Genomic DNA, 22,536 nt, shown 5'->3' on the forward strand with positions numbered 1-22,536 from the left:
TAACTTCAAAATGCGATCATACAATCATTAACTTCATAATGCTATCATACAATCATTAACTTCATAATGCGATCATACAATCATTAACTTCATAATGCTATCATACAATCATTAACTTCATAATGCTATCATACAATCATTATACTAGACTGTTATTTCAATAATGCAATCATTATACTAAACTGATATTACAACCATTATTCATTCTAAAAATAAATTGATTAGAGAAGTGAAGAGTCCATGATGGAATAATATATTCAAATAGTACTGAATTAATTCTTAATATTATTCACACACTAACAAATAAGATGGTTATGGACACTTTAAGTAATCACACACCTAATGATAGGAAAGTTTAAATCGTTTACGTCATCTTCATTCATATATTGTTCATTATTAAGAAACTATATTCACCTGAATTTCATTCATGCATTATGCATTATTGAGAAATTATATTTATCATACCATCACCCCACTGTAGGTGATAAACTCACCATGACCTCCTTGATGTCTTTGGTGTTGAGGTTATGGAGAGGCTCCAAGAAATTCATTTTCATGTTGTCGTCCAAGCTGTACTTGATGTCAGCCACCTGCCGCATGCACTCGCCTGTCTCCACCAGCGCGTCGCCTGCAACAGACGAACGTTTGAGTGATAACGTCGCCTGCGATGCACAAACGTTTGAGTGATAAGGTCGCCTGCAACAGACGAACGTTTGAGTGATAACGTCGCCTGCAACACATAAACGTTGAAGCGACGTTGCTTGCAACGAAGAGTGAATTTTGACGGCCGATTTTGACCGAAGTAGGAAATCGCCTAATTTTTAGATGACTGGCTTCCAGGATAACCTCGCATCAGGTATTAATAGAAACATAGGACGCAACAACCGGTTTAATGACGTCAAACAGAAACAAATTCAGCGTTTTTGGAAAGATAGTTAAATTTCAGTACTGAATTCCGTAGACTTTCCAAAAATGAACTTTTCGTAGACTTTTCCAGAAATAACAATCTACATTTAATAGGCCAGATAACACGATGCGTTTTCCTGCAAGAGCTTCAACAAATTATGATTTGGCAAATACAAAAAAAAAACAATATGGAAACATGAATAATTTCAGTGGTGAAAAGGTTTTTCAATTTGTTTATGCAGAAGGAAGAACGTCCGAGTTTCGTGGAGCAGAAGATACCATCATTACATTAAAACGTAGCCTCATGTTTATTTCAAATGCATTTCAGTAAAGTGAGTATTTTCAGTGAGCTCCGATTACTTTCTCAAATAAATCAAAGAATTAAATCAAAACTTTTTATAATCAAGTGCTTCTATATAAATTCAATTTTATACAATCTAAAACTACTAAATTTTTACCTCGGCAACGCTCGCCATACTAATTATTCAAACACAAAATAAAAGTATTCAAAATAACGAAAACTTTCCTATCATCAATAGTATACCTTCTCGAAAATTGTATTTGACGATATAAAAAGGTAAACTTAGGGAGACTTAAAATTTTACTGTAGAAGCCACCAGCTAACCATCGAACAATCCAAAATGGTTAGAATCATCGACGTACCGTACAGGCTATCACCACAATTGTCCACGTACCGTACAGGCTATTACCACAATTGTCCACGTACCGTACAGGCTATCACCACAATTGTCCACGTACCGTACAGGCTATCACCACAATTGTCCACGTACCGTACAGGCTATCACCACAATTGTCCACGTACCGTACAGGCTATCACCACAATTGTCCACGTACCGTACAGGCTATCACCACAATTGTCCACGTACCGTACAGGCTATCACCACAATTGTCCACGTACCGTACAGGCTATCACCACAATTGTCCACGTACCGTACAGGCTATCACCACAATTGTCCACGTACCGTACAGGCTATCACCACAATTGTCCACGTACCGTACAGGCTATCACCACAATTGTCCACGTACCGTACAGGCTATCACCACAATTGTCCACGTACCGTACAGGCTATCACCACAATTGTCCACGTACCGTACAGGCTATCACCACAATTGTCCACGTACCGTACAGGCTATCACCACAATTGTCCACGTACCGTACAGGCTATCACCACAATTGTCCACGTACCGTACAGGCTATCACCACAATTGTCCACGTACCGTACAGGCTATCACCACAATTGTCCACGTACCGTACAGGCTATCACCACAATTGTCCACGTACCGTACAGGCTATCACCACAATTGTCCACGTACCGTACAGGCTATCACCACAATTGTCCACGTACCGTACAGGCTATCACCACAATTGTCCACGTACCGTACAGGCTATCACCACAATTGTCCACGTACCGTACAGGCTGTCACCACAATTGTCCACGTACCGTACAGGCTATCACCACAATTGTCCACGTACCGTAAAGGCTGTCACCACAATTGTCCACGCACCGTACAGGCCATCACCACAATTGTCCACGTACCGTACAGGCCATCACCACAATTGTCCACGTACCGTACAGGCCATCACCACAATTGTCCACGCACCGTACTGGCCATCACCACAATTGTCCACGTACCGTACAGGCTATCACCACAATTATCCACGCACCGTACAGGCTATCACCACAATGTTCCACGTACCGTACAGGCCATCAACACAATTTTTCACGCACCGTACAGGCTATCACCTCCACAATTATCCACGTACCGTAAAGGCTGTCATCGCCGAGCTTCTTGCCGAAGGTGATCATGGACTCGCCCAAGACGCCCTCAGGCTGAGGGTAGGTCTGCGCCTTGGCCTGCCCAGACAGCTTGCTGATGCCCTTCACCGCCGACATCTTGGCCCGGGACGCGGGGTTCGGATGCAGGAATTCCTTCGTCTTGAGCTGAATGTCCTCCACCAGCTCGCACATCACGTCCGTTTGCTGCAACATCACGTAAATATCAGAAATATGGTCATTCTATCTCTAGGGGGTCGAGAACAATTGTTCTCCACGAACCCTGCAGGGTTATGACTAATTCAGAGAACACCCCCTAACCCTGCTGTCACCACCAACCCTTAGGGGAAGAGAAGGGTGGCCTGACTACATCGTTCGGCATGGTGGCAACTAAGTGGCTTTGGCCCTCCACTGACCTCTGCAACTGCCGGGCCACGGCCCACTGATGTAGGGTATTTCTTAACCACGGCCCACTGATTAGGGTATTTCTTAACCACGGCCCACTGATGTAGGGTATTTCTTAACCACGGTCCACTGATGTAGGGTATTTCTTAACCACGGTCCACTGATGTAGGGTATTTCTTAACCACGGTCCACTGATGTAGGGTATTTCTTAACCACGGTCCACTGATTTAGGGTATTTCTTAACCACAACCCACTCATGGCCCCAGACCTAATGATACTGACCATTGTGATGATGGATGACGACTTTTATAAACCAACATCATGATCAGAATATCAACTCCAGTAGAATCCCCAAACAAGTACCAAGATAGAATATAGCAGAGTAATTTGACGTGCTCAAACCTTGTCAAATTAAGTTGCTCAACATTTTTTCAGAGACAAGCTCGTAAGCTCTTCCTATCCGCCCCTGGTCTGACCGTCCAGCGGCTAGTATACGGCACGGTCATTGGATTGGCGGCAAATTGGTCTTATAGGCACTCCGATAAATGACAAGACTTGGTCTAAATAGCGTTGCTCTTTATGGCTCTTGGGTGGGTCATGCTAACCCAGAATTAGGACCGGGAAGGAGCGTATCAGTGCTAATGCACTCATAACTCGTGCAGTGAAGTGTGAAAAAAGTGAGTCACTGTGTGGACAATGTGACCCACTAGGGCTGGTGACGAAAATATTAAAGTGAGTCACTATGTGGACGATATGACCCACCAGGGCTGGTGACAAAAATATTAAAGTGAGTCACTATGTGGACGATATGACCCACCAGGGCTGGTGACAAAAATATTAAAGTGAGTCACTATGTAGACTCGTGACAAAAATCAGAGCAGAAAGTGAAGGCGGTATTGACCGGAGCTGACCTCGACGCCCGCAGCCGCGACGACGGCCGCTGCCGCCGTAGCAACAACGCCGGCTCCCCACACTACACTCATTCATGTGAAAGGGTCACATTGTCCAAATAGTGACACACTTGCTGCTTGTAGCACTGATACGTGCTTTTACAGGATTAACGGGGTTAATATTACTCACATAAGGACGAAAGTGCATCGCTATGCAGACCAAGTCTCGTTAATTCAGACTACACTCACTCATGTGAAAGGGTCACATTGTCTAAATAGTGAGACTTGCTGCTTGTGGCACTGATACGTTGATGTGAATGGGTCAAATTGTCTAAATAGTGACAGACTTGCTGCTTGTGGCACTGATACGTTGATGTGAAAGGGTTACATTGTCTAAATAGTGACACACTGGCTGCTTGTGGCACTGATACGTTGATGTGAAAGGCTTACATTGTCCAAATAGTGACACACTTGCTGCTTGTGGCACTGATACGTTCTTTTACAGGATTAACTGGGTTAATATTACCCACATATGAGGACGAAAGTGCATCGCTATTCAGACAAGTCTAGTATAGTTAATTCAGACTACACTCACAAATGTGAATGGTTACATTGTCCAAGTAGTGACACTTTCTTACACGAGCAGAGAGCGGGAGCATCACTGATACGTTCCTAACTGGGTCAGGATAAAACAGTCACACGCAATAAATGTATGGCTTTTTTGTACAATGTCCCACTCATTTTCATAAGTGTAAAATTTCAGCGGCATTCAGCGTAACGCGTATTGACGCCATCTATTTGTTTGGCATCATTCTAGTGTGAACCACTATTGCCTAGTCATCTATTTCAGGTTTTATTGAAATTAAATTATTTAAGTGCATGACGCGCGTTATATAGATGCTACAGTAGGTAGTGAAAGGTAGAGAAGGATTAATATGCTGTTTTAAATAATAGCCGCATCTATAAAAGGTAAGACGGGCCAAGGAAAATGCGTTCATTTTTGTTTTTTTTTCAAGCTCTACTTAAAACGTACATTTTGAAAATTCTAATAATCTCCCTCCATTATTAGAGCATTATTCTCAGCTTTGCGAAAAAATATAATCTATAAAAAAATATGCTAAACAATCTGAATTAAGTCTACAGAATTTGAGACCTGGATTTTTCATGGAATAAATAGAACTGTATTTCTTCTTACTAACTCTCAATGTTCTTAGCGATGTAATGCACTAGACGGATGTGATGTAAAGAAATGATAGATGGAAGATTGCTGAGATTACTGTGCCTATGTCTATGTTTTAGAGGAGTGTAGAAATATCACATTGAAGGATACATTCTTATGCATCGTGAAAGAAAGTGTAGGAGGAGATGGCCCCATAAAAGCATTTGTCATTTTATTGAGAATGCAATTACACGAAGAAAGCATAAGATCTTATGACGCTGGAATGTCTTCGCATTCCCTTACAAGGTTGGAATTGTGGCTCGGAGACCTCAGGTCTCCTCAGGTCAGTCCTAAGGTCAGATTTTTTTTTCTCAGGTCAGATTTTAGTATTGGTCGGCCATGAAGATCATGGTCATATTTTCAACTCCGCATAATAGAAGGCTATTATATAGTCATTAAATTGAAGACATTAATTAGCATTTCCATAGACAACCTAAAAGCCTGAGGCTATTTTCGTGGCATCCAAAGAGACCATGATGCATTCAATATAAAATTTTACATCATCCTAAAACAGGAACCAAAGTAAAGGTATTAATTTTGGTTAGTATTCATTCATTTTTACTGAAATATTCAGCAATAATATTCTTTCAATCCATCCTCTTACTCCCTCTTGGCCTTCACACGATCTACAAACATATTTCAGTACTCCAAACCATAATTGCTTCAACAAAGAAACCAGCAGTGCAATCCTCGCCATTACCTCTTTGTTTGGTCATTATACCAATTTAAATCAGGTTTCATTAATAGTAATTTTACATTCTTAGTTTGGAGACTTCCGTACTTTATTTTTTGCTTACTTTTGAGATTTATTCATTGATGTTTAACATGCTAGCTGGTAAGAACTACTACATGGCACGAAGCAACTGTACACTTCCATTTCACCAAAAATGCGAGTAAATACTCGGCGTCTATATGAACAGAACATGCACAATTAAGTGATTTAGAGAATTCTAGTCACAGAGAAGCGTAGTGTCCCAGCAACCTCTTTTTCAACATAACCCTCCTGCATCACAACCCAACAATCCATCTTCCGTTCGCTACGGTATATTTCACATTTCTAAAACACCCTACAGTTCCCTCTATGCTGTATTCATAAAGACATTTATACTTGAGTATTGCTTTTACAGCTTGGGGCGGATATCGCTGGAAACACTATAAATTAAAAGAAACAACACAGGAACAAGCTAACTGTGCAATAATGTTGCATTAATGCAGCATTATATCTTTATATTAATTCCTTTCCTTTCCTGTTGTAGCTAAGTAAAGAGGAACAGCAGTTGCAGCGCACAGAATAGAACGTGAAGAATATGTTTCACATATTAATTGCCCCTTATTATATTACATAGAATAGCTAGGGTATCAACTTAAAAAGGTATCACAATTAAAAATAAATATACATATATAGAAATTTTAGGTTAGAAAATCAAGGAAATAAAAAAACGCGTCTACAAATAAAAATCAAACTCTTGGGACGTCAGAAATCCGGAGTCATAACAGCCTAACCATTACACGTTTGAAGATATTCGAAAGCTTTCGCAGATATTCTAATACCTAACAATTAATGGTACACTTCTAAATCAGTACCTATATATCCGTAATCAATGCAACAATTAAAAGCGCTTCTCTGTTGACAATCAACTGCTGAAAAAAAAAATTTAGAATGATCGCTATGAACCATCAAATGTTGTGACAGAAAGAAATAATTTTTTTAAATGTATTAACGGAAGTCTAGATAAGATAACCTAAAATGAAAGTCAGGCGCCATCTTTGTTGCAAATACCGTTCATCTTCGAGCGATATTTCATCTGATTGATATTTGCGCTATAATTCATCCGACCAATAAATATGCAATATTTTATCTGGCATATTTATTTCAGCGCGGAGTGAGAGAACAAATGACATTAAAGATTCTCGTCTTTACTCAGCAAGCATTTCCTTTCCCTAGCAATGCGAGTTTAAATCTTTACTTACAACAAAGATAATATTCATACTGAATAATGTAACAAGATAGAAATAACGAATAGAAAGCAATATGATCGCGAAAAATCGCCTAATGCCATGGATATAATTAGCATAGTGCAGAACTGCAGATCAAATTAGAAGTGATATTTACAAGACGTACTCACCCTTTCCATCTCGACGAAGTCATCGTCCAGTTTAGTTCCTTCGACCCCACCAATCTTCTCGTTCATGAACTGTGCAAAGGAGAAAATTCCTTAGTCACTTGTAGAAAAAAGTTACTAAATTATAACAGGATAACATTATACAGTTTCTATTTTTAATCATTATGATTTTTTTTCTTGAGATTTATCAAATAAAATTTTAGTATTTTCAAAATCGAACTAAATTCGCAGGATAACTAAACTAGTTAAAATGATAGAGAATTAAAGCTATTCTTTCAAATCCCTCAAATGATAATAGCCTTTATTTTGAGTTCGTATTTGCTAGAATGGAATTCTAGCAATTGCAATTTAGCCTCAAATTGCAATTACGACGCTCGGCGTAAACCGTGCATTTAAATATTCGAAACAATGAAGCGTAGTTCAACGTATTTTCATGCACGAAGAATGGTACTTTTTCATAATGAGTTCGAGATCACAACTCGCCAAAATTCTGCAAGTTGCCACAGATAAAGCAATACTTATTGCGCTTTTAATGCAGAGTGTATGACAGCCGCAGCAATCGTTTATTACAAGCTCGATCGAGAGACTGGTTTCAAGAGTCAATTAACAGGCTAGTGAATAGATTTAATTTAAAATTGTCAGGCTGATAGAATTTTCACGTAAAAAAGTAAACAATAATATGGGCTGAACTTCAGCCATTTTATCAAGTTCTCTCCAAATGAACATTGAGAATAGCAGTAATTTTCACCGACATTATATCAGTAAACTCGACAACCCATTAGGTGCAGGAAAGTATTACGTCTTCAACTGGAAGGCCTTTGGTGCATGCCGAACTTGTCGAGCTTAGCTCCTACAGCTTGAAGAGCGCCATATATAGTTCCTCAATATCAGGTATTGTAATATACTTGAAAGTATGGCCCCTGGGGCCATACTTTTAAAACTCGCTAAGTGAACGTAAGTTCTTATACGCTCTATTTTCTTGTCTGTGATTGGTGGATTTTGTTTGAAAGACCGTCAATGATTGGCTGATGAACTTACGATCTCTTAACTTTTTTTGAAAGTATGGGCCCAGACCATCGGACAGAAGCACAGCTAAGGTCAATACAAGAGAGCAGTCGTCATAAGATGAAAGGTCAAAAGCATGTCGGCATCCGCCTCTTCTCCGTCCTCATCCCTGGCTATCTCCGACCATCCAGGGCCTATACTTTCAAAAAAGTTAAGAGATCGTAAGTTCATCAGCCAATCATTGACGGCCTTTCAAGCCATACTTTCAAGAAAAGTTAAGAGATCGTAAGTTCATCAGCCAATCATTGACGGCCTTTCAAGCAAAATCCACCAATCATAGACAAGAAAATAGAGCGTAAGTACTTACGTTCACTTAGCCAGTTTTGAAAGTATGGCCCCTGGTGCAGCAGAGGAGTCTTTGCAGTACGACGCATTCAGCGCAAATTAACCAAAAGTAATGAGAAATAATAACCCATCTTACAGTCAGGAACAATTATTGTATGAGAAATAATAACCCATCTTACAGTCAGGAACAATTATTTTATTCCTTGTGGCTAGAAGTCAGTGTACGGAGACAAATATATACACTCGGAATAACATCTGGGTCATAGCGTAAACCATAGAATAAGGTTTTTTTTCGGGGTTTTAAAGCCAAACCCATTGTTTGAAAACCATAGCACAAGGGTTTTTCGGGGTTTTAAAGCCAAATCCATGGTTTGAAAACCATAGCACAAGGGTTTTTTCGGGATTTTAAAGCCAAACCCATAGTTTGTAAACCATAGCATAAGGGTTTTTCGTGGTTTTAAAGCCAAACCCATGGTTTGAAAACCATAGCATAAGGGTTTAATAAGTGAGTCTATTTCTTAACCGCAGCACGAGCAGAGAGCAGACGTTACACGTAATCGCCCTTTTGCCGGGCCAAACTGAATCAGGATGACCCACACAAGGGCTAAAGTGTATCATAATTTAGACAACGACCGGCTCATGTCTCTGAGTGTTCACTTTGTGATTTGAAGAATCGCGTCGATAATACGGTAACTATGGAGACGATTGTACAATGCGGCGATAGTTCGAAGCACGATTTTTCAGTGTAGCCGATCTTGCATCAATAGATTAAGTAGAGCGAAAATTCGGCCAATAAATACAGCAATTGCAAGAATAATGCGGATGATGAACACAGGTGGAGCCGAAAATAAAACGTTCTTCATAAGCTCAAGTAAAAATAAAGGATTTATTCTGGTCTCAGAAAGTTCAAGTTAAGATACAATCGTTCATTTTTCGGTCTATCACCACTTCAAATAGTCATTATAAACTTCATCATCCAACTCTTGCTTGAATAGGATATTTACTGTATAAAATAGGCACATAAATTCCAGACGGAACAGGAACGTCAAACTTGGCATTCAATATCCTATGTGGGCCAGACCAATATGAGCCTAGCTTGAAGATATCGATATCGTGACCTGCAGGTTCAGCTTCGACCACATTTATCGTTCATCACTAACTAATAACTATACTAGAGAATCTATAAGCAAGACTATTTGTATACAACACTCGAATTCTGACATGGGAGAAGTAGCGATGTTCAGCGTGTAAATGAATCTAAATATATATTGAGGTAGAATGAAAATAATAATTTGTTAACAATTAAATTATTAATCAAATAAAATTGTGGATCAAAAGAGATGTGAAATATGATCTTTGGTCTGCACTATAATGATTTGATATGACGATTGCACCACTACGCACCGGCCACGAAGCTAGTCAACTTCGCCACTTTGCTTTTGTTCACCAAGCAGGATTTATAGTGCATGTTTTGCAGTGCCTATTTTGTTGCAGTGCAAATTTTTTATGTTGCAGTGCATATTTTGTCCACAGACACAAAGTTGATGGCTAACATTTTCCCGTATACTTGATTTTGAACATTTTTAGAGCAGACATTTGAAATCAACTACTTTCCCACTATCAAAAACCTTGGCAAACATGAAAAAATTATTAGATACTACAGCACAAAAAAAAATCGGCATTCCGAACGCTAGTCAAAATTTCAATCTTCACTACATTGCATAGATGGCCGATCAGTCTTGAATTTTCCCTTATTCATAAAACTAATTTAACATAAACAAATATGATCAGCTTCAGATGCAACTCAACTGTACAATTATACAATGCAATGATACAAACAACGGAAGGCATGTTTTAAAATGCTTATCCGAGTACACGGTCTTTCTGTAGCTCAAATATGACTGGTTTAGCGTCATCGTTGACTTGACTGCAAACCGTCAGTGGGGCACTCAATAAACATGAGGTCATACAGCCACTCATGGGCTCATTATAATAATAATGAGCTGTACGCATTGCTCATTATCATGCTGCATGAACTGCACTCATTACTCATTAACGTGGCGAATGAGCTGCAGCTCCGTCCTTCCGTGACTTCACGGACGGACGGACGAGAAAATGCGCTCTCTGTCACACACATCAGTGAGTACTGATCTAATTTTTTTATTTAGCGCAGCCAGAATCTTAAGGAACATAGGGTGGTCTCATCACCAGCTTGCCTTTCGTCCTCACTCGACGATACGATGAAGCTGTCACGGTACAAGCAACATCTTCTTTATTCATCGCTGGATCAAAATACTAACATACAGTGGGGGGAAATAAATATTCGTACACTTGAAAAATCGTATTTTAATGTATGTAAGTACACAAACTTAACAGGAAAAGTGATTTAAATTATGTATAGAGACGCATAGTATTAGCATTGTTTTTTGTTGCATTGAGATTTAATTTCTTTTGATAGTATTTTTGAATACTATGCGTCTCTATACATAATTTAAATCACTTTTCCTGTTACGTTTGTGTACTTACATACATTAAAATACGATTTTTCAAGTGTACGAATATTTATTTCCCCCCACTGTATATCTTCGAAAAATTAGAGTAAAAGATCGAGGAGTTCGTTTCTAGTTCAACAGAGACGTCAATTTCAACAGAAACATCGAACAGATGGTAAGTAAGATATTTATTAAATTTATTATGAAATAGATCGTAAGATACAGATAATCTGACCATGAGTGAGTTAGAAGCACTTAATAATTATTACTTTTTGGTCAATTGATGAGACTCTACTTGTGAAAAGTATAGGCGAACGCAATATTTCCACTCCTACTTGCAGTATTTCTATACTACTCGTATTTTCGAAATGGACAAGAGAGAAAAAATGCATCTTTCCAACATGTAAAAGTCCTCAAAATTACAGAAAATAACAAAAAGCAAGTAGCTAGAACGTGCCAACGATGAGGGCATTGAATTCCGCTCTTATTTCCATCAATCATGCAAATGCATGCAAATCATAGAAATTTCCTCAGGCCTCTATAGTTAGATTTCAGAGCCGAAATTCGTAGACGAGTCATGACATTTGTTAATGAAACATATCCTAAGTAATTCGAACTATAACTTCCATCATGAGAGATAAAGACGGCATTGGAGCTTTCCTGCCAAAGTTTGCACGAAATTTCTTGGATAACTTACGTACATAAAATGCCAATTAAAAGTCCAATTACTATGAGTCAAGTAGAATTCAATTAATCGAAGAGTTAAAGTTTTTTATTAACTTGAAACAGATAGCAAAACTCGCATCTTATTTATTTACAGCCCTTGCCTTATGTTCCCAGCAAATGCACAAGGTCGCTCTACGGATATTTTTTATACTAGGATTGCATAACATGAACAACTGAGTAAGTTGGGATAACCAAATGCGCCAATTTTTTTTATAATATTGCTAAACTAAAAAATTATTTTTACGCATATTACAAAACTTCAAAATAAACTTTCTTCAGCAATACAAATTCATACGAACGTTCGATTAAGAAATTTATCACTTTTACAGGCAGTAATGCTCGATTTTATTTCAGTCTGCGATAAACTGAAATGAACATATAATTATATAAAAACTTCAGCTTTGCATTTTACTGGATCACTTTTACGGGCAGTAATGCTCGATTTTATTTCAGTCTGCGATAAACTGAAATGAACACATAATTATAAAAAAAAACTTCAGCTCTGCGTATATAAGCGTCCATATTTGGCACGAAAGTAAGAAAAAATTCCTGTTTGTTGTTTGCATCCAAAGCACCAAAAACAAATCCTCATCGCAGTATTACTACAAAAAAAAACATATAAGAAATACTTATTTTCCAGCACAGAAATCCCAAGTAAAGTCTTGCAAACGTGGAAATAATTTATGAATATTCAGAGAAGTGTTGCAGCAAATACGCACTGCTGCAGCTCCATGGCAGAATTTAATCTACTAGATCTACCAGGAATTTAAAAGTAAAGAAAATAGTCAAAAAGTTCACCATTTCTTATAAGCGAAAACGTTTCGGAGTCCAGCTCCATCGTCAGTTCAAAACTTAGAACACAAGTACAAACAATTAGTAGCCTAAAATTCACATTAAAACAATTCACCTAAACTTGAGGACATTAGAACTAAAATCGAAGATAACAGAAATAAAAATGAGATAACATAACATGATAACACTAGATCTTAGATACCAGTCAGTGCACTCAGACGAATGAATGGGTAATTGAATATAGTTCGTTGTTCACACACATTCTGCAGGTAGCACTAATATTACCCTTTTTACCAAGCAAAACTGGGTCAGGATGCCCCACACAAGACCGAAAATTGCATCAATTTTAAGACAAATTCTGACGTATATTTCTATGAGTGGACATAAAGAATCGACTAATATTTACCCCAAAAATAGCAGATGATTACGATTCAGGTCACTTCACGAAGGCTAAGCAAGTGGATGCAAAATAAAATTGATTTAACTAGAGGTTTGTCAGGTAAATAGTGACAACTTTAAACTTGGTCCAATCGGTTAAGTTAAAAGTTAGATCAAGTTACTTGAAGACCACGTAGTTGGCAGCTTGTAAAGGACTTATCTCGGCTCAAGCTGGCTGCATATATAAACTTATTGCTTTAAAAAATATATATTTAAAAATATATGCACAAACTAGATAGCTGATCCATGCAGACTGAAGGTGAAATATATTCTTATCTGGGCACAAAAAAAGTAATTTAATATTATTATAAGCTCTAACATCAATGAATAGGATGGAATGTAAAGGATGAACTTGCATAATTATCTGAAACCATAAAATTCCGAATAGCCAAGCAAGGCGCTGTGCAAATATTCCGGAGAAATTTTGTTTCAAGCTTGGGAAAATTTTTTTAAAAAATTAAATAAAAAACATAGAATAATCTATGTATAATATACTTGTTGAATAATAAAGTATTAGAGGACAATTAAACTCAAAACTTTTGATTAAACAGCCAAATATATAAAAAAGACAATGGCATCGAAAAATACAAACCGGGAAAATTGGCGAACATCGCTATTGTTTCAATGTGAAAAATTTGTGAACGTACAATAGCTCAAAAAAACTGAAACAAGGTTGAAGGTGGAAAAATTATTAAGGAATGAATGCAAAATGAGCTCTCAGACGCTCTTGATTTCGTTTAGAAGCTGGCGATTCGACGCTTCACTTCCAAGTTAAAATAAGAATCGATGAGTAAACATAATCCTTACTTAATCCTAATCAAAGGCGGTGCCATCAAAAAAGGTAACGTGTTGGTAATTCTGTCAGCCAATGACTCATGGCCTTTCAGGCTGAGCCTTCAATAAAAAATCTGCCGATACGTGTACTTACAGCGCTGTGGTACTGCTACGTGTAATGTAATAGTTTTAATAGTAATTCTGGCAGTAATTTAACAGTAAATGAAAAATTAGTTTCCAATAATTCGATTAACTTCTACTATTAAAAATAAAATATAAAAAAAATAGTTTTAACCAGAAAAGTTGGAATCGAACGGCGTAGCTCGCATTAGTTGAGAACAATCGTGAATATTGGATGAAAAGTTTAATTATAGCATTGCTTGCAACGTGGTGGTGATGCCGGCGATGGTGACCGGCAAACTGGAGCTCATATTGATCGCCGCGACCAGACGCCTAGCATCGGCTTCCCTCTCTTACCCTCGGCCGTACCTCCCCTCTCTTACCCCTCGGCCGTACCTCCCCTCTCTTACCCTCGGCCGTACCTCCCCTCTTACCCCTCGACCGTACCTCCCTCTCTTACCCTCAGCCGTACCTCCCCTCTCTTAACCCTCGACCGTACCTCCCCTCTCTTACCCTCGACCGTACCTCCCCTCTCTTAACTCGGCCGTACCTCCCCTCTCTTACCCTCGGCCGTACCTCCCCTCTCTTACTCCTCGGCCGTACCTCCTCTCTCTTACCCCTCGACCGTACCTCCCCTCTCTTACCCCTCGGCCGTACCTCCCCTCTCTTACTCCTCGACCGTACCTCCCCTCTTACCCCACGGCCGTACTTCCCCTCTCTTCCCCTCGGCCGTACCTCCCTCTCTTACCCCTCGACCGTACCTTCCCTCTCTTACCCTTCGACCGTACCTCCCTCTCTTACCCCTCGACCGTACCTTCCCTCTCTTACCCCTCGACCGTACCTCCCCTCTCTAACCCCTCGACCATACCTCCCCTCTCTTACCCTCGGCCGTACCTCCCCTCTCTTACCCTCGGCCGTACCTCCCCTCTCTTACTCCTCGACCGTACCACCCCTCTTACCCCACGGCCGTACTTCCCCTCTCTTCCCCTCGGCCGTACCTCCAATCTCTTACCCTCGACCGTACCTCCCTTCTCTTACCCCTCGACCGTACCTCCCCTCTCTTACCCCTCGACCGTACCTCCCCTCTCTTACCCCTCGGCCGTACCTCCCCTCTCTTACCCCTCGGCCGTACCTCCCCTCACTTACCCCTCGACCGTACCTCCCCTCTCTTACCCCACGGCCGTACCTCAAACTCCCCTCTTACCCCTCGGCCGTAACTACCCTATCTTACCCTTGGTCGTACTTCCCCTCACTTACCCCTCGACCGTACCACACGTTTTACCCTCGTTTCTTGCAACTTCTACCATGCCGCTCAGTCCTCACAATTCAGTCTTTTCCTTATTATATTTGACTACATAATTCATATTCCCTGCCTGCTCACAATATCAACTGATCACAAGTCATATTTTCCGAATGCTATCTTCAAGAAACAACTTGAGGCAGACAATAGCGATACCAAGACACGGTGGCCAACGCCTACACAATCAGAGATTCTGGTGCGCTCTATTCTCGTAACACTAGAAATTTTCTGGAGTCAAGCTCAGAGTAACTCCGTAGAGTTGTTTACGAGTCATTCGAACGTTTGCTATCGCCAGAAAAAACAATAATATCACATTTATATTATTAACGTAAGCTCTATTAATCTAGATTAATTATCTACGAATTTATTATTCAAATAATGAACTAAATGTATAACTGATAAATCCTTCGCAATAACGGGATAAGAATGTAATACGATCAACAAGTAGCGTAGAATTGCGAAATTCGAGAATCTGCTAGCGGAACTTGACTCAGATTGACCGTAGATTTGTTAAATGGTGCTGTTAAGTTTGTTATATATATATAAATATATCTATGGATTGTAGAATTTTTTTTAATGGCATTCATGTTATCATGTTATTGGCCTGATGTGGCGACAGGCCACATCAGGCCTATATACACTACAGCGCCGAGATCACTATATATGTTATGTTATGTTTCATTATGACTATCGCACACCTTCAAAAACACGAACAATCTTTTATCAAACACCATCAAGTTTATGATCTCACACCATCAAGAGCCGCTACATCAGTTATATCGTACCATCGAATGACCACGCATCATCAAATGGTTACTCCCATCACGCGCCATCTTACGAAACATCAAGCTTGATGTCATGTCATGAGATCAAGTATATACTTAGTACGTACAGAGTATCCACGACTATACTTAGATTACATATGACTTTCGGCCGTGCTATCGAAAACAGTTCGTAGCCCCATCTGTTAATTACAGATGGCTTTTTAAAGGCCAATTCACCAATCATTGTCGGTATATCGGCCGCTACGTGTACTTAGGCCGCTACGCGTACGTAGGCCGCTACGCGCACTTAGGCCGCTACGCGTACTTAGGTGAGTTATGACAATACGGTCACAGCACAGGATGCTTCAGGTCTGCCCCCCCCCCCGCGACAGTGTAATGAAGTGCTTGCGATCACGGCGGCACTGGGGGAGAGGGAGCAGCCTGCCACCTTCTCATGATGGTTCTTACAAGCGCAGCCCGGAAGTTATAGAACAAAATTCCTCCAGAGAATTCTAACGAGGAGGTCAAACTTGTTGCACATCCGGGTCGTTTGGATGATAAGCCTCTTGCGTATATCTCATTGCAGGATTTATTACAAAACTTTGGGTTATGCGTTACTTCTCTGTAGCCCAAACAATATGGAATTGGTTAATATGTTTTTTATTTTGTTCTGTATAATTAGCAGCAGCAAGCTGCTATTCGCGTTAAGCTGTTACGACGTTAACCACACAAATCAGTACTTCTGATTAGTTCCATGATATACCCGCTTTGCATTTGTACTTCAGCTGTTCATTCGAATTTTTGCCTCATTTTTCAAAAGAATAAAATGTTCGAGTATTAAACAGAGTACCACTTGTTGATGTAACAGTATTCAATTTTTAAACGGTTTATTAGATACTTGTTTTCCTTGTTCATCGTCATAAATGTCAGCGTTACGATGTGGAACGGAGTATTGTTCGAGAGCTTTGCAGACATATGGAGAGTTTTGCATCAGCTATACATAGCGGTGTCTATAATTAGCCTTATAATATAATTAGCCATATTTCATGTTTCCATTACACATATTATATAGTGTTGTCTCATAATAAATATAAATATTACATAGTGTTGTCGCATTGCCTATTTCCTATCGTGTGGTATCATTAGTCGTTTTACTCTACGTATAGTCTCACTGGTTAAAATACTCAGCATTCCTCACTAATCCATTTAATTATTAATTAACACGTAAAATGGGAACAGACTATATATTAGGATAAGTACACGTCACTCACTCACAATAGTGAACACTTTCAGCCCCGTTAACTAAAGTGGATATCATAAACAAACTTCACGACATGAAAAAATTGATCATTTATATATATATATATATAGAGTCCCAATTCTCAGAAAAATGAAGGAGCAATATTGTCGTAATAGTGACACGTTCTGCACGTAGCACTGATACGACCTTTTGTCGGGTCAAACTGGGTCAACCCATACAAGGCAAAAAGTGCATCGCTATTTACTCACTTATTTCTCTGAATGGGTCATGGTAAAGATTTATGTCAGTTCTCACCTGATTAGCCTTGTTGATCTGTTTCTTGAGTCCCGCGAACGCCATCATGGATGTATGGCTCTTGTCAGTAGTAAGCGAAGAAAATCCTGTAGGAATTGGCGAAGAAAACGCGTCTTTCTCTCCGAAATGTCGCTGAAAAAATGCGGCCCTGGTGGATTCGTCAAACTTTTATTTGACGAACGTCCTAGAGTTGCTCACAAACAAGCCACGTGATTTGGGACACTAAAAAGATGTTTTTTAAATGAAAGTTCGTCACAAACTCAAGGCGGAAATTCACTTCACTGATTCACTCAATATTTCTTCTCAAGATCAGTGCAAAGGAATTACGTAGAGCTACAAACACGAGAAGCTACAAGGCTTCTAACTAATGAGCTATACGAATACCTGTAGAAGAGAAAGCGGTATTAGAACTGAGGTTAGTATCAACATTACCACTAAATAATACTTAGAAAACAAGAGGATACCACTGAAAATAAATAACCAATATTTTTCCATAACCTGACATTTTGTGGAGACATCATCAAGGAATAACTCACGTACAATGTGTAAAGTAATAGTAAAAATTTACAAGAAAGAACCCTGAGTCACGAATATAAAATATTACAATTATTTACGATGCACAGTAGACTCAATACCGTACAAAACTCCCAGGAAACACCAATGCGCCTATACTTTCAAAAAAGTTAGGAGATCGTAAGTTCATCAGCCAATCATTGACGGCCTTTCACGCAAAATCCACCAATCGTTGAGAAGAAAATAGAGCGTAAGTACTTACGTTCACTTTGCGAGTTTTGAAAGTATGGCCCCAAGATCTTAAGAGAACCAAGTTAAGTCATCCAAGAGGCCGACGCTGCATTGAAAATCCATTAAGCCTAGCAAACTTTGCCATTTTCCGATAATCGATAATCAAAAATCGAAGTTCCGGCATTGACCAGATGAGGTCATTACAATCTGTATTACACGAGTAAATAATGAGCTTTCAAAAGCATGCAATATTACACTTAAAATAATGAATGGGTAAGTGTCGGAATAGTGACTTTCTGCAATTAGTACGGCTACGTCAGATTGCAAGGCCAAATTGGGTCAGAATGGTCCATTCAAAGGCAAAAAATTGATTGTTATTGGGACACTCATATCACTCATTTCTAGGAGTGTAGAGTTAATAATTTAGACTGTACAGAATATCATATTATGCACAGCATTGACTGTACAGAATATCACATTATGCACAGCATTGACTATAAAGAATATATAATGCACAGCATTGAAGAGGGCTGCCTTTAAAGCCAGCCGCGCGCCGACGGCTACACTGGCAGCAGCGCCTCCCGTCCTTCATAATTCATCTTTAAAAGCCACCTCCGGGCAACGTGCAGCTGCGAGAACACGGTTACTATGATAGCTTAACTAGTACTGTTCCAGCTCTCAGCTCGTTAACGGTCAGCTGTTAACTGTTAACAGTCAGCTCTCAGCTATTGCTGTTGCAGCTCTCAGCTCGTTAACGGTTAACTGTTAACAGTCAGCTCTCAGCTAGTACTGTTCCAGCTCTCAGCTAGTACTGTTCCAGATTCAGATCGTTAACGGTCAGCTGTTAACTGTTAACAGTCAGCTCTGACACCGTATCATAAACTATAGGCACTGAGCTCTGACTTAACAAGCTGTGTTACAAGCTATTGGCTTTCTCTCAACACTCACCATAATCAAATATAATCGAACCAACTGAATGCTTCCTCTACACCCACCGACGACTTCGAATAGCATTCACCACTCACTAAATCAGCATGAAACTAAGGCAAATTGTTGACCAGCAGAAAATCTGTATTTTGGTAAGGGAATTATTGCGCAGTGTTGCAGTTGTTAGCCGGAATTACGTTCCGCTAGAAATGCACGATGACAGCTTAAGAAAGCTTACCTTTTGTATTACGGAGCTGTCAGACTTCTGAAATTGAGAAACAATAACGTCGAAGCCTCAATAATTATCCAAATTTTGTGCAGAATTATTTTCGATTAATCTCAGCAAAACATAGTATAGATTATCTTCTACTTTAGCCATGAAATTATATAAAAATTAATATACCGGCAAATTATATCAAAAAAGAAGTGAAATTATTCGATTTTGAGATGAAGATTATGAAATTACAGAGAAAATACGTCGTGAACTGAGCAAAAATGAAGCTAATAACATTCACGTTCTTCAATCTGCAGAGATTATAAGTGAATGACCGGCAGCCGACCTTCACTCATTGAATGCTAATCAAGCACTGAAAAGTGATTTTAAAATATGTTTCAAATAAGAGAAGCGTACGAATGCGTTATAAGAAAGAACAAACAACAGTAAAGCCGAGCGTCACCACTTGAGCAGTTAAGGGAACCTCGCTGCCGCTCTTCAGGGGGCATCTCAGGACCTGATTTAGTTCCTTTCAGCGAGAAAAATGTGGCGCGCGGCACACGGTACACGGTGCACGGTTAGTTCGTTGCATACGATGCGGGATACGAGATGTGCGGCACAAGGTACGCGGTACACGATTAACGGTACGCAAGACACGGTACACGGTGCACGATATACGGCTCACGGTAAGTTCGTTGCATACGGTGCGGGATACCAGATGTGCGACACAAGGTACGCGGTACACGATTTACGGTGCGCAAGACACGGTACACGGGGCACGATACACGGCTCACGGTAAGTTCGTTGCATACGGTGCGGGATACGAGATGTGCAGCACAATGCACGCGGTACACGATTTACGGTACGCAAGACACGGTACACGGTGCACGATATACGGCTCACGGTAAGTTCGTTGCATACGGTGCGGGATACCAGATATGCGGCACATACGCGGTACACGATTTACGGTGTAAATCGTGTTATACATTAAAACAGTGCGAGACGATATTTTCCACTGTTTTTTTATGAATAAAGTACGAAAAAATATGGAAAGCACGAATTAATCTGCGTCCCTGTACATGATTCAGTTGGTGAACATCAGAACGTCTTGGGACTTTGATCCTTTGACTACGAAGTCCTTACTCATCATAAGGTAAGGTGTGTAAGACATGGTGCGCAGCTTATACACAAACCGCGGCACACGGCACACGGTATGTAATACACGGCCAAAGTGCCGTGTGAGCACCACAAAAGTTACCACTTGAGGCGTCAGGGAAGACTGTAATGACCGCTCATCACAACGAAGGCAGTGACGTAGTAGTTGGGCAGCTCCATTGAAACTTCGTCAGAGTTTAATCCGCTGCAAGTGAATCATGTTTGTGCGAACGTTCATCCGATCCATTAGGTACGTTTTTAACAGGTGAGGCTGTGAGAGGAAGAATGAGCTCAGATAACGCAGGTCTGGTGCTGCTGTACCCAAGAAGCCTGGGCCAGCATTGTAATAAGTAAGCCTGCTTTTTCATTCATTAACACCACAATACAATTCGTGTTCTGCAAATATATTTTGAGGTAACTTCAGAATTAGGGGGCGTCGAATTCTTGTCTTCTGCTTTTGAACTATAAGTTGATTTTCGACTACAGCAAACAAGGCGATAGGTACTGCACAAGTATTTATCATTCCCGATCTGAATCTGCACGCAACGTGACATTTAATATTGAAGCGCCTAGACGCGAAGCTCAGTAAAACAAACTCTTTGAGTGCAAACTACCTTATTTACGTACAAACTACTCTCTTTGAGGACAAGCTACTACCATCTTCTCGCCGAGGTTATTAAGCGACAATCGAAGTCAAGTGGACTTTAACAACAAGCATTTGCACACGATGCATAAAGACACCTCATCTAACATCCCACAACTATCCTTCTAGTAAAATGAATAAGAAGAGTTCATTTTAAACGCTTTACACATCAGGATCCAAACAAGAATTGCAGTACCGTCTCGGCGACACATATTTACGCAAGTTCCGGGTGGCGAAGCGTGCACAGTCGAGCTTGCGTGATTTCCGTAGTTACCACATTCTTACGAATACAAGATCATCACGAACACTACGTACACTAGTCTCTAGTGATCGAATGGATCAACACATTGCATGGGATAGATATCTAAACTTTACTTCCAATGAATTTTTCTGGAACGACTAGAACGAAAAATTGTCAATAATGGAATAAATAATCAATCTGACTGAACAGATTGAGCAGCTTTGGCGGTGGCAAATATTATACAATAAAGTGACTATTTAGCGCTGAACCAGGCACCGAAGAGGGCATTAGCGATGGCACGATAACGCTGAACTCGAGAGGGCGCCACTAACAGGGGCGGGGGTCTACACAACAGACATCTCGAGGAACGGAAGGAGCGACACCCACCTCACACGGCGGCGCGCCGGCCCACACTGACACCAGACACGTTCCGGCACTCAAGCTCCAGCCGCCGAGGGGAGGAGACGTGGCCAGTGAGGGAAGGGGTCGTGAACTATTGTTATATCTATTTAGAATAGAATAGAAGTGTCGGCGCTGAAGAAATAGGCCCATGGCCTGTTGCCGATTCTTGAACTTTTCGTGACATGATTCACAAGGGATCCGGCCTTTGGCATCCGATTCTTCCATAACTGACGATTTATTGAGATAGCTGCTGGACTTATTGCCTGCATGGTCGGTAATTTGCTGGGCATTTTAAGACTGAACATATGTTGTCTAGTATAATTTGAATAAAAACGGGATACAATTGAATGCCAACCACAGTATGTTATAAACTATTATAAAGAAATATAAACGAGATATGATAGAATGTGAACCACAGGATGTTAAAAGCCTTTACTATAATATAGGAGCTGGACACGATAGAACGAAAACCAGAATATGTGGAGCCCTTTACAATAAAATAGCACGGGATACGAAAATCAGAGTCAAACGCAAGCAAAATAAATAAATAAATAAAACAA

At 40.0% G+C, this 22,536-nt stretch overlaps 1 protein-coding gene across 9 annotated transcripts in view; it reads right to left on the reverse strand.

The window, feature by feature from the left end:
- Nucleotides 1-21,982, reverse strand: part of LOC108667946 (endophilin-A) — a 53,041-nt gene extending 31,059 nt beyond the window's left edge. For all 9 annotated transcript variants that reach the window (XM_047884135.1, XM_047884133.1, XM_047884132.1 and 6 more), the window contains exons 1-5: nt 21,962-21,982; nt 17,651-18,034; nt 7,343-7,411; nt 2,693-2,909; nt 495-628 (exon numbers count right to left, since the gene is read on the reverse strand). In XM_047884135.1, the coding sequence (XP_047740091.1) occupies nt 495-628; nt 2,693-2,909; nt 7,343-7,411; nt 17,651-17,698 (468 nt within the window). In that variant the 5' untranslated portion in view covers nt 17,699-18,034; nt 21,962-21,982. The remainder of the gene's footprint in view (nt 1-494; nt 629-2,692; nt 2,910-7,342; nt 7,412-17,650; nt 18,035-21,961) is intronic.
- Between the last annotated feature and the right edge of the window lie 554 nt (nt 21,983-22,536).

Source organism: Hyalella azteca, unplaced genomic scaffold (assembly GCF_000764305.2).
Source record: "Hyalella azteca isolate HAZT.00-mixed unplaced genomic scaffold, Hazt_2.0.2 contig14662, whole genome shotgun sequence".
In the NCBI taxonomy this organism is placed as follows: domain Eukaryota; kingdom Metazoa; phylum Arthropoda; class Malacostraca; order Amphipoda; family Hyalellidae; genus Hyalella; species Hyalella azteca.